General features: G+C 41.9%; 1 protein-coding gene across 2 annotated transcripts in view; it reads right to left on the bottom strand.

The window, feature by feature from the left end:
- Positions 1–319: 319 nt before the first annotated feature.
- Positions 320–20,251, bottom strand: part of LOC113153474 (zinc fingers and homeoboxes protein 2-like) — a 103,386-nt gene continuing 83,454 nt past the window's right edge. For both annotated transcript variants that reach the window (XM_026347121.2, XM_026347120.2), the window contains 3 exons: positions 16,052–19,347; positions 14,820–15,003; positions 320–5,694 (listed from right to left, as the gene is read on the bottom strand). In XM_026347121.2, coding sequence (XP_026202906.1) covers positions 14,823–15,003; positions 16,052–19,014 — 3,144 coding nt within the window. In that variant the 5' untranslated portion in view covers positions 19,015–19,347 and the 3' untranslated portion in view covers positions 320–5,694; positions 14,820–14,822. The remainder of the gene's footprint in view (positions 5,695–14,819; positions 15,004–16,051; positions 19,348–20,251) is intronic.

Below are 20,251 nucleotides of genomic sequence, written 5' to 3'. Positions count from 1 at the left end.
GGGAGTTTTCTATTATAGATGGCACCAGGACGCAGTATAGAGGAAGGACTTGAAGAACTTGATATTGCTGCACCACGTACCAAACGACAGCTTTAGAGGTCTAACGGAGTCCACGCCTCGATGGGTCAACGCTGTTTGGCAGCGTGAGGGGGACTTAGACTCTGTGCAGGTGGTTTTCATGAATATAAATGGACTATAAAGACATGCCACGAGGTCCAGCTGGAACTGTAAGCAGATCATCTGCAGCCGCCCCCCTGTAGATCCACCCTGGTCCAATACCACAACTGTAATCACCACATACACAGAAACACACACAAAGTCCAGAGCACTTACCCTTTGAAAAAGGCTGTGTTTTATTGAAGTACAGCAGACATCAACAGGTTGTTTTGCTGACCTGGGCGACAGAAACAGAGCTTGAATACTTTTCAAACAAAGAAAAACAAAACCAACGGCTTTTTTTTTTGTCATTTGTCCAAAAACTCCAGAGACACTTTCAACCTGGGGCCCAAACTGAGGAAACGCAGCCTCATCCTCGGCACCAAGCTTTGTCGTGTCGGAAACGTTACGAAAACAAGCCCAGTCATAACCCACGCGTCCCACTTCGGGTTATGAGTCGAGAGTCAAAAATGCTGGTTTTTAAAGTTCAAAATCAGAATGCACCTCGAGTACTGGAGCGAGGGTTTGAAACAGTGCTCAGGCCTGTTTTTGTGCCCAGGGCTGGTTGTTTGATAGTAGCAGTAGTAGAAGAAGCAGAACCTCAGTTATGAAGCAGGGCTGGCCTCAACTCCCCATAAAAAGACACACAGCACACCTGGTTTCCCCAAAAATAAAAACCCTTAAGTTGTCCTCCTACACACAGAAACATCCACGAACTCTTAGCAGCTAAACATTATTTAAATTTCTGCTGCCTGTGTGCATAAAGACTTGTTTTTCTTCTTCTGTTTTCCTACTGTTAATATTCATGAGACCTTTGGAACAGTCGGAGCTGTCTGATAGAACTTTTTGTGCATTTCGGTCGGGCTATTTGTCTATGATAATTATAATTTGGCTAAATATTATACTTCAGTTATCTCTATTGTTTTGCTTCTTTTCTCAATCGAGCTGAGATAGTTTGATTTGAAAGTGCAGCTTGTGAGAACCCTGTCAGTACCTACAGCATTTTGATTTGCATTGCAGACACTTTGTGTTTAGCTTGACAGCCTAAACGCAGAGTCTCCTCTCTAATGAGGGAAAACTTCTGCGTAAGTCACATCTTGATTGTCTCGATCTATTAAAATCCAATTTCAGGCTTTTAAAATGACTGAAAATGTTGAAATCCCCAAACGATCAGAGCTTTCACCTGCTTGGTCTACGGGGCTTTTCCACATTTAAACGTTTAAGTGCCAAAGTGCGATTAAAAACTGACAACAGCTGAAGACTGAGGACGGATAAAGACCCTTGAAGTTTACTCAACGACTGAGATTGATGCTGTTTTACATTAGAGTAGTAGTAGAAAGTATATACGGTATTACTGTGTTATTTGGAATATACTGTGAGCTTATTGTTTGGGCTATTAGTAGTACAAGACTTTCCCACAGGAGTCCAGTATAAAACAACTGTTGCATCACGTAAAGTGAAGTCTAATGTTTTGCTCATCGTGGCCTCACCCGGACGTCTTTGTGCTTAAATCCCAACCAAATAATGTGATGCAGTTCAGGAAGCAGCGGTTTTTATTGCAAACTTTCACTTTTACAGGTTTATTCTGAGCCTAAACCTAACCAAGGTGTGTTTGTTCCTAGTCTTAACCAGTCTGCTTTGTTTGCACAGATGCTGTCCAGCACTTATGACAGTTTGGGACAAATGAACTGTTACACCTGCCTGACTTTGCAGACTTAAACTAAAAGGGGTGAAGTTTTAACAAACACTCAACAAATGTTCAAAAATTCTTACAGCTGGAAATGACCAATCACCTACTCTCAGTCCCTTGGGTGTTGACCACTGTACAATCAGAATCACTTTCAGGGTATCATCATGGTTCAGTCATCACTCAGTTTGTCGGGATCTGATCAATTCTGGATCCCGTTGGTCTTTCAAACCTTTCAAATTGCATATAGGGATTTTGGAGAAACCAGGTGCACGGAACACATGTCAACATGAGCAAACAGAGCAAGTTTAAACGGAAATAAGGAAGGAATCGTGCACACTAGTCATTCTGTGTATTCAGTTTCACTGTAGTGTGAGTAAACCTGCAGGTTTCATTTACCCAAAACCTGCGACTTCGAGTCATTTTAGTGTCTTGCTGGTCTCCAATCGTGCTGGTGTGACCTTTAAAAGATGAACCATCTTCTAAAATATGAGCTGTTTCAAAGTGAAAGACTAAAGACAGCTTACATGTCGCAGTTTTGGACGGTTGCTATTTTTCAGACCTTCCAGAAAAAAGGTTGAACATTCACTTTCCATGTTCGTCGTTCGTCAACGTCTGACGAAGACTCTGACAGATGTTTCCTCCACCTCACTGGTACCAGTGTGCTCGACTCCATCCTCTTCAAACATTCAAGCAGTAAACCCACAACACTGAACTCCCCAAAGCAAATACATTCAATCATTCATCAGAAAAATATTCAGTTAAAACTATACACTTGCAAAAATAAAAGTCTCTTGGAAGCTTTCTAAGTAGGAGCCTCTCTTTACAGCGCTGCTGTCTTTTTCGGGTTTCTGCAGAAGGACGTGAAGCAGCGCGGCGGAGAGCTTTGACGACGCTGAACGCTACAAGTTTAAAAAACTATCAAGACTTTAAGCAAAGACACAGAAGCATTTCGGTCGAGTCGTTCCAGCAGCCAGAGTTTCACTTACAACCTCCGACTGCTACCGATCAGTAGCCCAGTGGACGGAGTCAACATCCCTCCCCATGTGGTTGTAGTTTGTTTGTTGAGGCCAGCCCTGGTATGCATTTGTAAATACAGTATTTCAGATATATGTAGTCTTATCATCTTTAAATCTGACCAGGACACTACAGCGGCAGAAGCAATACATAAAGAAGCTCATATTTTCTTTTTACTATTATTCTTTTTTCGTCGGAATGGAACTAGTTTCAACTAAGCCTACCAAGCCAACATGTAGTTATGTATTGAATAAAAGGCTATTTATCTTTTTTTGTTTGTTTTTCTTTATCACAGGCGTGTATGATGGTGTGCAGGACGACGATACGAGAGAACAAAAAAGATGGGAAGAAGACAAGAACAGGGAAGAAAGGCGAGAGAGAGAGAGAGAGAGAGAGAGAGACAGACGGAGAAAGGATGAAAAGGACGAGTAAGGACGAAGTGACAGAAGCGAGGAAGAAATAAAAAAAACTAGATTAAAGTATGATTCAGGCAGCATGATTCTGGATTGTGGGTTTTCACTGTCAAGAGTGTGTGTTGTGAGATCGTTACCGTTGAATCCTTCTGCGTTTGCCACCGTTTTGACAGAATCTCAACTGCTTTTTTTGTAGTTTTTTCATCATGTTTGTTCCTTATCGGTTTTAAACAAAGATCCACGACAGTCACTTTGTCATACAAGCATGTTCGTCGGAACAAGAAGTGCAGATTGGCTTAAGTTTCTTTTTTTCTGTGTTTTTTTCCTTTGCTTTTCTTCAAAAAAGGGTTCCAGACAGAGTGGCTACAATAATAATATTAATAATAATAGAATAATAATAGAATAATAGCACTTGACTTCACTTCAGCACAGTAAAAAAAAAGAAAAAAGGTCCAAAGGTGCTTTTTTTGTGTTTTGTTTTTTAAATCAGATTTGATGTGAAGTGAAGTCCCCCCTCTTCCTCCCTCTTTACCCTCCTCCTCCTCCTCTTCCCACCTCTCCTCTCCTCTCAGCGGGGAAGTGGCGGGCGGAAGTCCAGTGCCGGTGAGATGAAGAAGAACTGACTGAAGTATTGCCAACTGGTCCGTCTATTTTTTTTTCTTCTTGTGTGTGTGTGTTTTTGTTTTTTTGTAGTGTTTCCACTCTGGTTCAGTACAAAAAGAGAAAGAGAGACGGAGAATGAAAGAAAGAAAGACAAAAAAAAAAAAAAAAAAAACGTTGCACGCACACACACATACCACTGCTGGCACCGTTTTCTTTTCCCCAAGAAAGTCCATCAACAGAAAAACCAGAAAAACCGAACGAGCTGAGAGGAACCGAGAAGAGGTTTAAAAAAACGAAACAAAAGGAGGTTTCAGGGGGGACGAGTTGCTCCCATTTTACAAAATGTAACAAAATGTTTCCGCAAAATTTTACAAATCTGTAGCAATACAGGAAAACAAAACGAAACAAACATATATATCATATTTACAACAAGAAGAAGAAGAACCCTTTTTTTAAAAGTGTAGTGAGAATGCAGCAGATCCCAGCTTTGGCACTCGGCGATTTGTGTTTTTTTCTTGTTTGTTTGTTTGTTTTAAATCCACCCTGTCGGTCGGTCGGTCGGTCGTGGGTGTGTACAGTCAGACTGCTGCTGCAGGCACACATTCAGTGCTCCGGTTCACCCTCCGTCTCCTCATCCTCACGTCTCCACGGCAACACAGGTCACGCACAACATCACCTCAGCCACAAGCCTCCATCCGTCCATCCGAGTTCACAACCCGTTAATCTCCCTCTCACGAGACGGGCTCTGCTTCCTTCAGAGTGCCTTAAAGGAGAAGTTCAGGGGGGTTTACGGTAAAGTGCTCATCATCAAACGAGTTTCTTCTTAAGAAAAGGAAAGTTCAAAATGTTAAGAAACAGATCTTATTGATCATTAAAGTTCAGGGTGTTAACAAAGCCGAGCTTCTTGCTGAGGGGGAGCTTTAGAAAAGGTACAAATCTTTTTGATCATCAATCTAACTCCTACTTAAAGGGCACGTTTGGGCCGTTAAAGGGAAGGTTTACGATGTTATGTTGTCTTCAACCAGACTGCAACATATTTAAAATTTAGTTTCACCAAAGTTGCACTCATTAAACATTGGATTCAAGACGTCTGGCTGAGTTCAGGGACTGTAAGGACCAGAGCTACTGATTAAAATCCAATCCACATCTCTATAAATCAAAAACCTAATTCAACCTCAAATCAGCCTGAACATGCTGAGAATCCTGTCGAACCAGTGATTGTTTACAGCATTTTGGAAACCAGCCTCGCCCATACACTGCACCTCTGATGGCGTGCGAGCACTGAGCCTTGTCTCTGAATATACAGGGGGAGGATTTGCTCCTGTATTGTATTGTAATACTATTGTACGACTCACATCACTGTGTAAAATGAAAAGAAAGCAGCAATTTGAGCTTCACTGTAAGGGAGGGCAATTTCAATTATCTTTACAGATCGTGACCCTGAATTTCTCCTTGCACTCTTCACTCTTCAGATTTCAATTTGGGAGCGTGTTTACACCTCGCCAAAATAAAATCTGCCACCAAAGAACCCCCGTCTTATTTAAACCCATCCTTTTGTTGGGAACATCACATCTGTGGAGGGGTCACTTCAGGTCACAAACGCTGATGGGATTACCTCCAACATGACGGAGGAGGATGGTGTGCGTGATCTGGGATGTGACAATCAAAAGAAAAAAAAAATCAGTAAAAAATAAAAGGAAAAAATACAATATCTAATAATTAAAAACTCTTCTTTTGTAGCTCCATTCTTCATTTTCCTTCCTCCTCTATGTTTTCAGCAGCAGCGGTGGCAGCGATGGCGAGAAATCTTATTCGCACCTGAAATGGACAGAATACAGGAGACAGAGAGAGAGAAAGACATTAAAAACTGTTTCATAGCACAAGAGAAATGTCAGTTTCACAAGAACTCAGATGATTCCCACTCAAAATACGAGGAAAATGAGGAAAAAAACAAAACAGAGGGGGATTAAAAAGCAATTGTTGTGCCAGGAGCCGGTGTTCCTGGTCGCCTGGTGCTGCTGGGAACTGGGACACGTTGTGAAATAACGGCTTTCTCATCGACGGCAGACCTGACCGGCTCCGCGCTCTCCTAATCCACGAAAGAGGGAAACTGTGTTAAAGTTGTGTTTTGTATGGAGGTGATTAAACGAGGCCTTGCAGTTGCTGTGATTACAGAACAGTACAATGGACAGTAACACACACACACACACACACACATAAAAACACACGGATTCATCCTTTACACAAAAGCGACAGTGAATTCCTGAGAACTGCAGAACAAACGTGCATTTACTCCTCATTCCCTCTGATTCTAATGTACATTTGAACATATTTTAACACAAAGAACAGAAACTGCTGCGTCTCTTTGGAACATGAGGAACATACATATTGCTCCGAGTCTTTTCATGAAAACAAAATTTGAACAGAACTGAGATAATAAGTTTCCACAAGAAGAGAAGAGAGTCCTGAAAGAGAAAAACACGACGTTCCCGATAACTAAACCTACCCTAAGTATCCCCTCCACGTTTGGGTAAATGTGAAAAGGTTAAAAGTTAATCCACAGTTTTTCGTCTCTGGACAAAACTTCTTTTCTGTTGTGTTCACGTAATTTGCTGTTAATGCAAACTCAACATTTCAAGAAGACGCGACCATCTTACTCCTCACAGTTTTACAGAGCTCACATGGTTTTAGCTCGCTGGCCTCAAGGAGCCTAACGGATCAGAACAGTTCAAATCACGTCTTACTCGACGGTCATCTGATCTGATCGAGGGTTTATAAGCCTGCGTTTGCTGCCTAACCACGACCTGGATGACTGAGAATCTTCACTTAGCTTCCACTCTGCTGCCGCTCCTATGAGTTCCTGTACATTATAGGAAAGTCTCTGCCGTGATGTAGTGAGCATGTGGTCACAGCATCAAGAAAGCCGTTGACCACTCCCTGCAGCAGCTGCAAACAGCAGTACGGCACAATTAGAGCCAAGCTGCTGAACAAAGTGCAGCATTTAGCAGCTGAAGAGCCAGATATTTCCCCGAGGAGTTGGTGGAAACCAAAAACAGCGAAGACAGAGCAAATATTGGACGATCATTCCTCAGGTGGACACAAACACGGCTCTGAATGAACGACTGTGCTTCTCACATCAATTTAAAGTAAAGTTGCTGCAACAAGCTGAAATGTGATGTAATGTTACGTCCAAAGCACTAATTCGATTAGTTAGACAGACTCGTGTCAAACTTATCCCCTAGTTTCTATTTCCCAACAGAAATATTGTTTCTACTTTGCTGCTTTTTCAGTCGCTGTCAATACACCTCATCACTTCCTGCAGATGTTTCCAATCAAAGCCTGTCAGGAAAAGGACTCATTATGGCCTTTCAGTCAGCGCAGGGCTTTGAAGGACGTGTTTAGTTGCACACTGTAATAAACTCAATACGGAGGAATTCATCCATGTCTTCCTGCTCCAATCACCTCGTTCTCACGCTGTCAGAGTCTCTGCCTTCTGATGTGACCATATCTGACCAATGATCTCTGAGCCCGCATCCTCGAGTCAAGTTTATCTGCAGCTAGTTTCTGTCTTCACACAGTGTTGATGTTTTGAAACCCAACGCTGTGCTGACATCATCACCGCCAAGTTAAAAGGAAGAATGAAAGAAGTGTTTCAGCTGGAGAACCAGTAAATCCTACGTTCAGTCAGCAACAGAAGGTTCATTTCAACATCGTCCGGATCTGATCTGATCCTCATGTGTTGATGGTTGTGACGTACAGAACATATCGCTCAACGCCAAACTGCAGATCTAACAGAAATGTGAGGACCAGCTGATACTCTGACCACGTGTCCGCTACGGATCCATGACCTGAATTTGCACAAACCAGCTGCTGGTTTCATACATCAAGTGTATTTGACACTGAAGCAGGTAGAACAGGCTAAAGAGAAGCACCAGGTAAAAAAGAAAACGTGCAACAAACACAATGAACAAAAAGAAGATAAAAAACACATCTCACTAGAACAACCTCAATTAGTCCGAACAGGAAGACGCTGCTAACAGAAACTTCATTTAACAATTTCAGCCAGTTTATTTTATTTTTCCTTCTTCACTTAATTTGCCTGAAAATTACACAAAAATCACAATAAAAATACACAATGCATTAAAAACTAATTAGCGTGCTACTATTAGCTAGCAGCATTTGCTGCAGTGCCACCTAACGTGAAGCTAAAGGTCAGTTAGGAAATCTGAATCCGTCCCAAATTAAAGTTGGAGATACAAAGAACCTGGCAGCAACATTTCTCCGGGAGCAGAGAGGTTCTGCAGAATAACAAGTCGATTTGTTGAACTAATTAGGACGCAATTATCTGTTCAGTCCAGATTTCAACAAGAACTTTGGACGAGTGTTTGGTGCAGCAGGTTTTTTAAAGCCGCACAGGGACATTGGATATTTTTAAATATCACATATGACAATTTTCTACTGAGCTGATTTGTCTGTGATGCAAATAAAGAAAGAAAGGAAATGTTTAGATTTGAGAACAGGTTGAAGGACGAAGCGACGCTGGATCAAACATCAGAGTGTGTTTTTTGATTAACAGCAATTTACAACGGCTCAAAAAACAGATTTATTAACATTTATTACATTTGGAGCGCTGTGCAACCTTGTACCAAGTATGAGCTCTTTACACTTTACATGGTGATTATCTTCCTGCACTACATTTATATTTACATTACAAGAAAATAAAGGCTTGATGTGACATTAGGACTGTAGATTTGTGTGATTGCGCCCTGGAAATTAGTTTCCAGGCTCAAATCAAAGATCCTTCACTGGGGAACAGCCTTAAAAACCTCCCTTTTTATTACAGCAGAGATTAAGTAAAATTAAAACAAATTATGATTTTCATTTTATGACCGCAGTTACCTGGAAACAGGTAACTTTCAGTGTCTGCTGCCTCTGTGTTTTACATTATGATAATGACAGGCAGAAAAGAAGCACTGCAGCATTTTGGCAATTAAGCCTTCATCTATGTATAAGCTACGACTGTTGATAAGTTATTATGGGACGCTGCGGCGCGCTCTGCTGATTAAATGAAGCCCCGAGCTGCAGTGATTAGTGAGACAGGACAATGGATGGCACACACACACAAACCATTAACACGCACAGACGAGCTGGAGACATCCGGCGCCGCAGGAATTTGTTTTTTCTCCATCAATCGTTACAACTCCTTAATCTGGGTGAAGCGGTCACTCTTCATCGGACCCGTCCAACGTGCAACAGCAGCTTCTCTACACTGAGGTGACATTTCACAGAGAAACCAAACAACGCTGGTTATTTTATGACTTTTTTCTCAAATCACCGAGTTGCTCTTTCCTTTCTCTTCATTTTTAAAATGTATGAACATTTTTTTGTTGGCAAATCTTGGTAATTAGTTTCACAGCTGTTATTCTTAATGTTCTCGGCAGATATTTGTCTCTTTTATCCCTCGTTTACCTTGGCCTTCTCACGAAAAGAACAAAATTATGATTAATTCAGAATAACACTGAGGGATGTATATTTAATTTGGATGTTTCGCTTAATGGTTGAATAACTTTTTCATCTAGATGACTTTAATTCATATTATGACAGCTGAATATGAGATGATCTTTCCCTTTGTATTGTGACAGGAGACGCAGATTGATTTCTGACTAAATCCGCTTTTAATTTCTCACTCGTTAATGTTTTTGACAGTTTGTGATGCCTGCTTCGCTTCATTTGGGTTTTTTATTGTATTTTATCTAGATGTATTTTCTATATTTTGACTTCTGTCTGTTCATTTCAGGATGTGAACTGGTCTCGCGTTGTTGTGATTTGACCTCTTGTGTTAGTTGGCTCTTGCTTGTTGTTGGTGTTTGCAGATGCTGCCAAGTGTTAAAGCTGCACTAATTCATATTTTTATATTAACAATTGATCAAATGATAGTTTGTATTGTGAAAGACATCTTTCTTAGCGACAAAGCCACAGAGAATTTTCTTTTTTCCAGCACGTTCATGTCTTTCAGCTCATTAATTTGGTTTTCTGGTCGACAAACTCTTTTCTTCAACCTCATTTCCAACAACAACAGGCAACTGTTTTCAAGTGTACACTACCTTCTCCAGATAGCAGACCAAAAACAGAACAACATGGGAAAAAGACCAACTATTGGACTGTGGGATGGAAACAAACAAAACTCATATCGCTCCATAAGTGCTGGATGTGCTTTGAACTTTATACAATGATGACATTTGCATTTCGATGTTAGATTTGTGCTAAATAGGGGGGTGAGGGTTTTTAGTCAGTGTTTATCAGCACAAGAGACCCTGCTTCGTGCAACACACATATCTAGGATTCTGCTAGACAGGAAACTGGACTGGACCAAACTGGATCAAACTGATCACTGTCAAGTCCTCGAAAAAACCTGATCACAACGTCCTGGTCTCCTTATGTATGTTTGTTTAGTATTTATTCTGTTTAATTATTTATTCTGTCATTCTGTCATTATCTTTTATGCACATTTGGGAACCAAACACTGAAACACATTCTTTGTTTGTGTGCACAGATTCTGAATCTGATGACCACCATGTGGAAACTTCCAGTCTCAACTCCACAGTGGGGTCCATACTTTACAGGTCACCAGTCTATCACAGGGCCACTATATAGAGACAGACACACATTCGCACTCTCATTCACTCTTATGGGCAATAAGAGTCCCCAGTCAACTAAATGCATGTCTTTGGACTGTGGGAAGAAGCTGGAGTATAGTTAATTTTGATTTGATTTACTACTGTTCCCTATGTTGTAGCATGAAAAAGCAGAAACAAACTCTCTGAGCGTCCATGTGAAGTCAGAAAGGGTTAAATGTAACTAGAAACTAAACACACACACACATTCTCGTGTTTTTCTTTTTAGTGGTGCAGGGAGATGCACAAGTTAAAAAAATGCATTTTATGTTTAAAAGAGAAAGAGCAGAGCTGAAAAGAGTTTAGTGAGAAACATCTTTTTCATCTTTCCACAAATTTGATCTTGGTTGTGGCAAAAGATGAGGTTGGTGTAGCAATCTGAGGTCACACACACACACAAACATACAGAAAAAATTCATTTAATCACATCTAAATACAAAAATGCGTCACATTTCACCTCTGATGCTGGAATCTCAGCCGAGTGTGAGGTGAATAGAAGTTCAGAATACCTGATGTTTGAGTTATTCTCCCTGGTGTATCACCGGGGTGGGGCTCAACAACATCAGAGCTGATAGACACACAAGCAGGAATGAAAAACATACTTTAAAATACACTAACTGACCTCCGTATCTTCAGATACCGACACAAAGTGTGACAAACCCCATTAAACTGGCAGGAGAAGAGAGTTTAAAACAAACCTGAGTCAAGTGATAGAGAAACTCAGAAACCAGGAACCAGGTTTGATTAATTAGTTTTTTATTGTTTAACAAAGAAACATCATTTATGTCAGAGTTATCAGCAGTAAAAGAATGTTTAAACAAAATGCTAATTTACAGCTGTTCTTTAAATTTTACGTCATAATTTAATAATGTTGTCTAAAGTTGCGTTGTGTGGAGCTCATTTATAGACGTGTCAGTGTATTTCATCTATAACTGTAGTAGGAATAGAAACACCAAGTATCTGTCTCAGGGTAAACAGCCACCATTACAGTGGAGTTGACTGGTTAATGTGGTGACATTAACCAGTCATTAACATATTAGGTCCAGATCTGTACAGATCACTGTTATCCATCCAGCATGAACTCCCTATGCTGACTTATACTACATCAACTGATCTGCTGCTTACATAACTCGACTGCTAAAGGTTGTTCTAGACTGCAGCCAGGACAGTTAATCCTACGCAGCTTCTGGCCTACTGGTCGGACTGATACTACCCATTAATTGCCACACCTACAGCCACAATGGTTATATATTTGATTAATATGTACCGAAAATGTAGAAACCATGTGGTTATAAAGGATCACATTCAACAAAACGTTGCTCCGACTCCTGAGATAATTAGCTTGATGGTAGATGTAAATGTAATCTAATGGAATTTGTTAAAGGACCTCTTTCTGATTAGGAAAAAAAACCCACATATTGCAATTTCACAGAGTTCAAGTGTGACTTCTAACTGGAGCAGATTTTCCATCAACAGTTTTTGATGGATTCCAACATTCACCTGCCACAGTCAGTAATCTGTGAGCCAAACTGATTTGGAGAGCAGGATTCAGCCTCCGATAATAACTGGCACTTGAACTGAGCGTCTGGCAGAGCAGACGAGTGTGTGGCCGCAGTCACAAACTGCCAGAGTTTAGATAGCAGCCCATGTTAATTTATCATCCAGCTCCCAAACTGAATCTCACATCTACCAAAACACCTCACTGAGCCTTTCTGCTGTTCAGTATTATCAAGCTATCTCTCTGCTGCTACGGCAAACGCATGGATAAAAGTGACAGTTTGATTCCGACTTTAACATGTTTGACATTAAAAGTTAAATTCTCTGATTTCTGTATAAGAATGGCCTCTATGCAAATCCACCACACTGATGTTGTGTTTGGTGTTTTTCAGTCTGATGTGTGGGTTGGAGCACAGAGGTGGAAAGTGGAGGAGTTTATGAGAGCAGCTGCTGCCGACTGAAGAAAACCTCCACAAAACAGCAGCACATAAATATACTCAGCTTTTGTGTGGTTGTTTGGTAGTAAAGGATAATTTTTATATATTATATTAAGATTATTATGTACTCTTTTTTATCTCTCTGAACTCAGAGAAAACAACCCTAATGACAATTCATCTGAATGCCAGATGAAGTGGATCCTACAGGACGGGGTGGAGGACACAGCCATGGAGAAGGACTTCTGGGCTTCGTAACTCAGCTTGTTGTCGTGTGACTTGGACCAGCATGATCAATGGAAAATGGACGGATGAATAGAATGCTAAATAATACTGGGGTGCTGATTTAATCATTCTGCATTTAAATCTGAAATTGCACTTCCTTCCCATAGGTTTGGTATTAATAAACCTTTTTTTGTCTTTACGTGTGTGATAGAACTGGTTTGTTTATTTATTTTGGGAATTCAACTGAACAACAAACATCAATTTTAGATTTTACTCACATGAAGCTTTTTTATTCACAAATCGAGGTTATTTAAAACACTGCATAGTGATTATTGATTTTAGCTGTCAAGTGTTGATTATGAAGACGTCCAAAAGTACAGTAGTGACAATCTTTCAAAAGTGACAATGTAAGAAGTTGATTCTGCGCCTTGTGTACAGCTGTTTATCTTCAGGAAATCATTTGAACAGATTCTATTTTGATAAGTAAAAGCCATGAGGAGACATTAAAACTTTCAATCTTCTGTCAGAACAGACAGAACAGGGAAGAGGCAGCAGACTCTGTCGTCACACTTTGCCCCAGGCAGAGCCTTTTATCTATCAAACTTTACCACACCAGGGGGTCTGCTGCTATTTTAGGCGTCCAATAATGCTTTTTTCCCCCTAAATTTTCCTGAAGTTACTGTTTGTTGCTGAGCAGTTGTAGCCAAAACTCACACAGCTACACACACAGACGGCGACTGGCTGGAGTAGTTCTGTTTGTTGCCTGGGATCGAGGTGTTGGCTTCAACATTAACAGACTGGGGAGTGGAAGAGGGGGCCCTGGGGACCAACGGGGGCCTTGCTGAGTTAAATTACTTCACTTCACTGAACCTGCGGCCTCAGATCCAGCAGGGCCGCATTCATACAGACATTTGCCCTGCGTAAAAACAACGCAGGTGGCCGGGGGCGGGGGTTAGTGTGTTGTTTCGTTGAACCAGTAAGACAAAGAAATATGATGCATGGCGTCCAGTTGGAGAACTGGAGTGTGTGTTTAAATAGGTGATTAGATGCCAAAACACAGCACATAGCAGTCAAACAAACAGGATTCTACAAATCTGGAAAGTTGTTCGAACCATTTCATCTTTGGTCGTAACAACCTTGATAAGCAGCAGAAATACTTTTACGTGTTTATGTACTCCACCAGTAATGTGCACTTGCATGTACATGATTACATATGCAAGTACATGAGGTTCCAGGGCGTTGCACCTTGCAGAGAACAGTTGAACCAGATCCAGCCCTTTCTCTGCACGAAGCTGCATTGTTTTGACAGGACCCCCTGTAGTGCTGGTCCCCGCTGCATTAATCGCACTTCCCCATTCAAATGAATAAGGTGCGTGTGCTTTTTCATGCTAAGTGAAACTCTTTGTGAACGTGTCCTAAACTTGTTATTGCACTATGTGAAGCGTCCCCATTTGTACGTGCACACTGCTGATGAGATCCACAGTTCTGCCAATAGATTCTGGGGTACTACTGGGGAAACCATGAATGTGCCACAGAACGTAGAAACTATGGTAACGTTTGGCTGGTGTAATCTACAAGACTTTCATTTAAGTGGATGGGCACTGTCCTGGAGTCCAGTGTCTAGTTCTGATATTACCTCGAGGACCTCAAGGATAAACACATTGTAAAAACTGAATGTCAACAAGAAAATTCCACAGCGCACTTTTTAAAATCATGCTTTTTTCACTGAAAAATGCAATTCATGCTTTCCTTATCTGCTTGAGAGGAGGTTGTTTGTCAATGTTGACATTTTCTGGAATATGTGATCAATCATTTAACTAAGAAATAATTAACACTTGTATTGACTGAGAATGTAATTCAGTTGCAGGTCTAAATAAAAGACATTGCCCTTTTAACATAGACAAAATATTTCATTCTTGACATGAATGTAGCTTTTTAAGGAGCTGTCTGTGTTCATTGAACTCAGGGCTTTCTCTCAAAAGACTTAAACTACAAAAAATGTAAAACATCAAACTTATCAAAGAAGTAGAGGAAACCAAACCAAGGACGGCTGTCGGTAACCAGACAATGCACCAAGATGGCATCCATCAAACAATGATGGCTATTCTCTCACCGTTTATCCAGTCAGCCTCCCAGACGTGTCCTCCGCTATCTTCCTCTCTCTGTCCAGGAGCAGGTCCCGTCCTCTCCTTGAGTGTCCTTCCTCCAGCCAGCTCCCGAACATGTCCCGCGCTCCTCCCATGACTCCCCCGTTCTGTCCCCCATTCTTTAACTCCGCCATGTTTTGCTGCCTCAGTCTGTTTAGGTTAAAAAAGGTTACTTAGACTAAACTGCATTTTCAGGTATACTGACAACTCATTACTGGTGTTTGCAAAAAATCTTCAAAGCAAATTTGTCATGACTTTAAGACTTTGTTGGCAAAAAATTATCACATTTCACGTGAAATAAAAACAGATCCAGTCTGAACCCTACTGCAAAAAAATGACCACAGCTTTGCATCACCGTATCAATCATCTTGGAATTTACCATATGTTTGCACCACTGTGCCATTATTTCTCCCATTGTCTGTACATTGTGCGAGTTTAAAAAGACAATAAGAACCAGAAGGATTTCAAAGTGCAGTAAGGGCAGGTTCATACTGTGGTGCTTTTCAAAAATTGAGCCTGAGCCCAGAGATGACTCATGGGAAGAATAAAACTCTTGCCCAAATTATTGTGGAGATATTGGTTTTCACCCTAATGGCTCCATTATTTGACCAAAGATGTCCCAAGCTCCTGGAATGGAAGGCAGACTAAATAAAGTCCTCTAAATTTGGAGGTTAATGCCCTGAAAACAATGATAATATAGAAGCTACAAAACAACACCATAAACTCATTGAAGCGAAGCAGAAATTTATTTTGGCTGTATAGGTCACCACAAAGGTGCAAAGGATTAGAAAATGATGCTGAGACCACCAGTGAAGATTCCCCATTGTTCACCAGTGAACAGTGAACGCACAAAACAATGGGAAGATGCTGCTTTCAGCATTTAGTACTTAGATGTGCAGGAACAGCAGCAAACTTTAGAAGTAATATTCCACTGATTTTTGTGGGTTCAAACATTCACGTTAACTCTAATCACAGCAGACAGCTCAGTCTGTCCAGATGAGGTCTACTGCACTTAAGCACATGCCCATTATAAACTATCTAACTAGTGTTAATTTGAAAGAAATTTTAACAATTAATCCTGCTCCTGATAAGCATTCTGAATAGCTGTGGGTAACACCTTACAAAAAGTAGACATGACAAAAAGTACTGTAGGCAATTCATTTTATAGAATTTAAAAAATATTGTATGAATTCAGTACCTGCTAGCGAACCGGTCATGGAGATCATCATGCTGTTGACTGTTGAGGCTGTTGGCGCGCTGCTCCATTAGCCAGCCCAACTCAACCTCCAGCACCTTACTGTTGTTGTTGTTTGTTATGGCTCCTTCCTGACAGCGCTGGATAATGCTAGATGCATTTTCAGGGGAGCACACTGGTGGCCCCTGACCTCCATTGACTCCATTGTTGTGAAAAAGTTCTGTTAGTTCCATGGTACCGCTCTGAAGCCGGCTGTCGTTGAACCAACGGGTAAGGTCGGTACGAGCCAGTCCTGTCCGACACTCCAGTTGGCTGAACTCCTCAGGGGAAGGCCACCGTGTTTGAGCAAAATCGTCCTTGAGGAGCACCAGGGATCGGCTGTCAGGAGGCACTGAGCAGGAGTTTGGGTTAGGGACGGAGGGTGCAATGGTGCCGGGAGCAAGAATGGGTAGAGTGAGCGTAGGGGGTGGAGGGCTTTTAAGATGACCCACCCCGATGCTTGGCTTGTGAATCCCATTCAGCTGCAGAATTTGATGTTGCTGATGTAGTCGTTTGTCAGTGATGGCAGAGATGCCACTCACACCAATCCTCTTAGTGCCCATGGAGTTGAGAAGGGCTTGTTCCAGGTTGTCACGCAGTGCTCGGCGCTCCACAAACCAGCTGTCGATTTCCTGGTGAGACAGGTGGGTAGTGGTTGACAGATTGTCCACATCACTGGGCGTGGGGAAGCTATTTCTCAAGAAGTTCTCCTCCAAGATCTTCAGCTGCTCTGCTGTCTTTCCTTTCATCCTCTCCAGGAGGGGGAATTGTGTCAGCACTGAAGATTTTTGCTGAAAATCCGGTTTCTGAGCTGCTGGTGGCTCCCCACCATCCAAATGTATGACTCCGTTGTTATGAACAGGGGAGGTCTGATTTTGGGGCCACTTACCATCTGTGCGAGAGGTCCCATTGGACTCTGCCAGAGGAGTAAGTACCTTGTCTCCTCTGGGATAGCTGGTTTTCAGATCTACTCCTTGCTGTTCTTTTAGCTTCTTGCCATCTAAGGGGAATCCTGGAATCTGGGATTGGGCTTTAGCTGGAGTGCGAATGGACTGAATAATGGTTGGCCTTTTTATCGGTGGGCTAATGAGTGGAGGGGAATTCTGAAGCTTCAAATCAGCAGCTGGCATAGTAAAGGTACTGGGGTGCTTTTCTTTGGAAGGGATGGTCTTGCGAGGAATAAGTAATGAGTTTTTAAATGGCGGGGCACAGATTGGCGGGGGCGCTATCATTGGTCTAGTTAATGACTCTGGAAAGACTATGGAGGGCAATGACACCACTGGCTTTGTTTTGGGAATTCCTAATGTTGACAGAATCTTCCCTTTGGATGACAGAGATGGTGATGATGACAATGATGGCGGTGGCATTAAAGGCACAGCAGTGGATGGTCTCTTCATCTCAGTGGTGACTAGAGGAACTGCTACAGATCTCTTCATCTCCATGGGAACAGGAGGTGGAGCCATTGGGAGGCGATCTTTGTGGGGAGGAGGGGGTGGAGGAGGCGCCATGAGACCCCTGTCTTTAGGATCACCAGAATGGGGGGCAACTGCCATGATGGGCCTTTTGGACTCTGGGCCAAACACAGTCGTCAGGTGTGTTGGCAGGGATCGTTTAAGGGTGTGGCTGGACCTTGTGGTGGTGACTATACTTAACCCATTTGAAGCAGCTGTCCGAACATGACCTGGATGCTCAACTGTGGTGTGAACGGTGGGTTGCTGGGAGACTTTGGCAGGTGACTGAGACATAGGGCTTGTAGGCAGGACAGTGAACGTATGATGGGCAGGAGGGATGGAACCATTAAACATTTTCTTCCTAGCTTCCTCCACCTCCTCTGGGGACCAGGTGATGCCTTGCTTCAGCCGCTGGGTGGTGAACCAGACTTTGATCTGTTCCTCCGGGTGCTTGGAGGCAGCTGTGAGCCACGACAGCTCAGCATGTGTTGGGTAAGGAAACTTGTTGAAGGATGCAATCAATGTCAGGTTGTCATCTAAAGAAGGGTTATATTTGGTGGTGTTCAAAGGAACAGCTATTTTTGGTACAGAATTAAAGTTGGGAGGGCGCTGGAGCATGGGAGTGACATGGGAGAGCCCTTGGAGGATGGTGGGTTCGGGGATGATGACTGTTCCATTGATGTTCACTGCTGTGATTTGATCCTTTTGGATCAGGCCGTCCAGCTGGCTTTTTAGTTCACTCCCTTGGAAGAGTGACTGTATGCTGTCCGGGGTTTTTACTGTGGTAGATATGCAAGGTGGAAACACACAAGTGCTGTTGCCTTCACCTTGTTCATTTGTCACTTCGCATTCAACTGAATTGTCCTTGCCTTCGATTGTCTGCTCTAAGATAGTCTGATTGTTCCTTTTTATTCTCTTAAACTTAAAGTTTGTTTCGCCTGGGTGCTGATTCTCATTGTGCTCTGTGAGCAAGTCAAACTTCTTTGTATTGAAGTTACAGACAGCACATAGGTACAAAGGATTAAGTATAACATTAGGGTGGCTGGAGTCCACATGCACTTTAAAGTCATTTAGGTTTTGTGTTGAAAATGGGCAGTATTTGCATTCGTAGCCTTTGGGCTGCTTTTTCATGGATGCAGGGTCAGATTTGGGCTTTTCACTGTCCTTCTCCTCTCCGGCTTCTACATCTTCAAAGACAGGAGCTTGGTTGTCTTTACCCAGCTGCTCCTTTTGTACTAATGGCTCAGGATTCAGGTTTTCCATTTGTTTCGGAAACGTCTGCTGCTCCAAATTCTCGGAATTCTCTTTCTGGGTGTCTTGACTCTTTTCTGCAGATTCTGACTGTTCTTTGCCTGTCACATTATTGTCTGCCAAGATTTCTATGTCCATCACCTCTTCTGGATCATCTTGCTCTTCAGGTAGGTCGCTGATGACCCGAACCATACATGGAGTGGAGGACTTTCTACGACTGGACATGATGGCTTCTGCTGGTGGTGGTAATAATGATGGTGCTGGTGTTGCTGATTACGCTGAAGATATTCTGGTTTTTGGCTGCTGCTGCTGGTGCTGGCCGAGGACGTCAGTGTGTCAGTTTTTGAGGGAGGATTACTGGGGTGTATTGGAGCTGACGGTTGTGGATACTGGCAGGTGAGTGGAGGTGGAGTCTCCAGCATGCGAGAGGGAGGGAAAGAACCGGCTGGAGGTGCTGGCCCAGGACCGGTTGTGCAGTGGCGTCTCCCGCTCACTGGCAGTGTCAGCTATCGACCTGGGCGTCATGGGAGGGCATCACAGACAGCAGCGGCGCTCAAGCTGCGTAGATACAAACAGACACAGAGAAAATTACATGTTAATATTGTTTGTGTTCAGTGAGCTGTGTTTCAACCACTTGGGGAAATAGTAAAAGCAGAGAAAAATACATGTTAGAAAAACAGAGCAAAGCCATGTTGATTTGTTTGTGTGTGTGATGTGATGTCCTGCATTTACCCAGAATAAGACACTGAACGAGCACGATGGGCAGAAGGAGAGAAAATGGATAATTTACACTTTCATAAACAAGCAAACTATGTTTTTGGTGGAAACACCCTGTTTATTTGAGAGACATGAGAGATCAGCACAGTTCCAGAGCTAAAACACGGCAACATTAACAGAGATATTTAAATTCTCTCTGAGGTCACATGTACAAAAAAAAAAAAAAAAAAAAGCACTGTGTTGCATTTAAGAAAAGATGAAACTGCACAGTCTTGTAGCTCCAATGCATTACAATAGGTTTGTCAATGAGATTTAATGGCTTGTGGGAGCCTCTAAATCTGACTCAACAGTGGCTTTTAGAGGCCGATACCAATGTAACAATTAGCAAACAACAGCAAATGAATAAATAAATTAAAAATTTCCTCAGTTAATCAATAAAGAATCGAGACATATATATTATCAAAATGTCACTTGGAGTAATAAAAAAAAAATTCTGAAATTTTATTGATGTTGAAGATGATTTTCTTTGTGTTTTATTGCTTCACCAACAGCAACTTAAGGTTATCAGAGTACCATATATCTTTTATGATAGAATGTTTCTGTCATCTTGCCTGTTGACTTTACAACACAATTCAGTTAAACCAGTAAATTATAATAAGAACATTATTATAAAAGTAACAAGAAATTTACAGCAACACAACAAAATCAATCTAAATATACAGTAAATCTGTACACTACATTGTAA

Source organism: Anabas testudineus, chromosome 11, assembly GCF_900324465.2.
Source record: "Anabas testudineus chromosome 11, fAnaTes1.2, whole genome shotgun sequence".
In the NCBI taxonomy this organism is placed as follows: domain Eukaryota; kingdom Metazoa; phylum Chordata; class Actinopteri; order Anabantiformes; family Anabantidae; genus Anabas; species Anabas testudineus.
The sequence above is the reverse complement of the archived record's forward strand: the minus strand, read 5'-3'. Positions and strand labels throughout refer to the sequence as shown.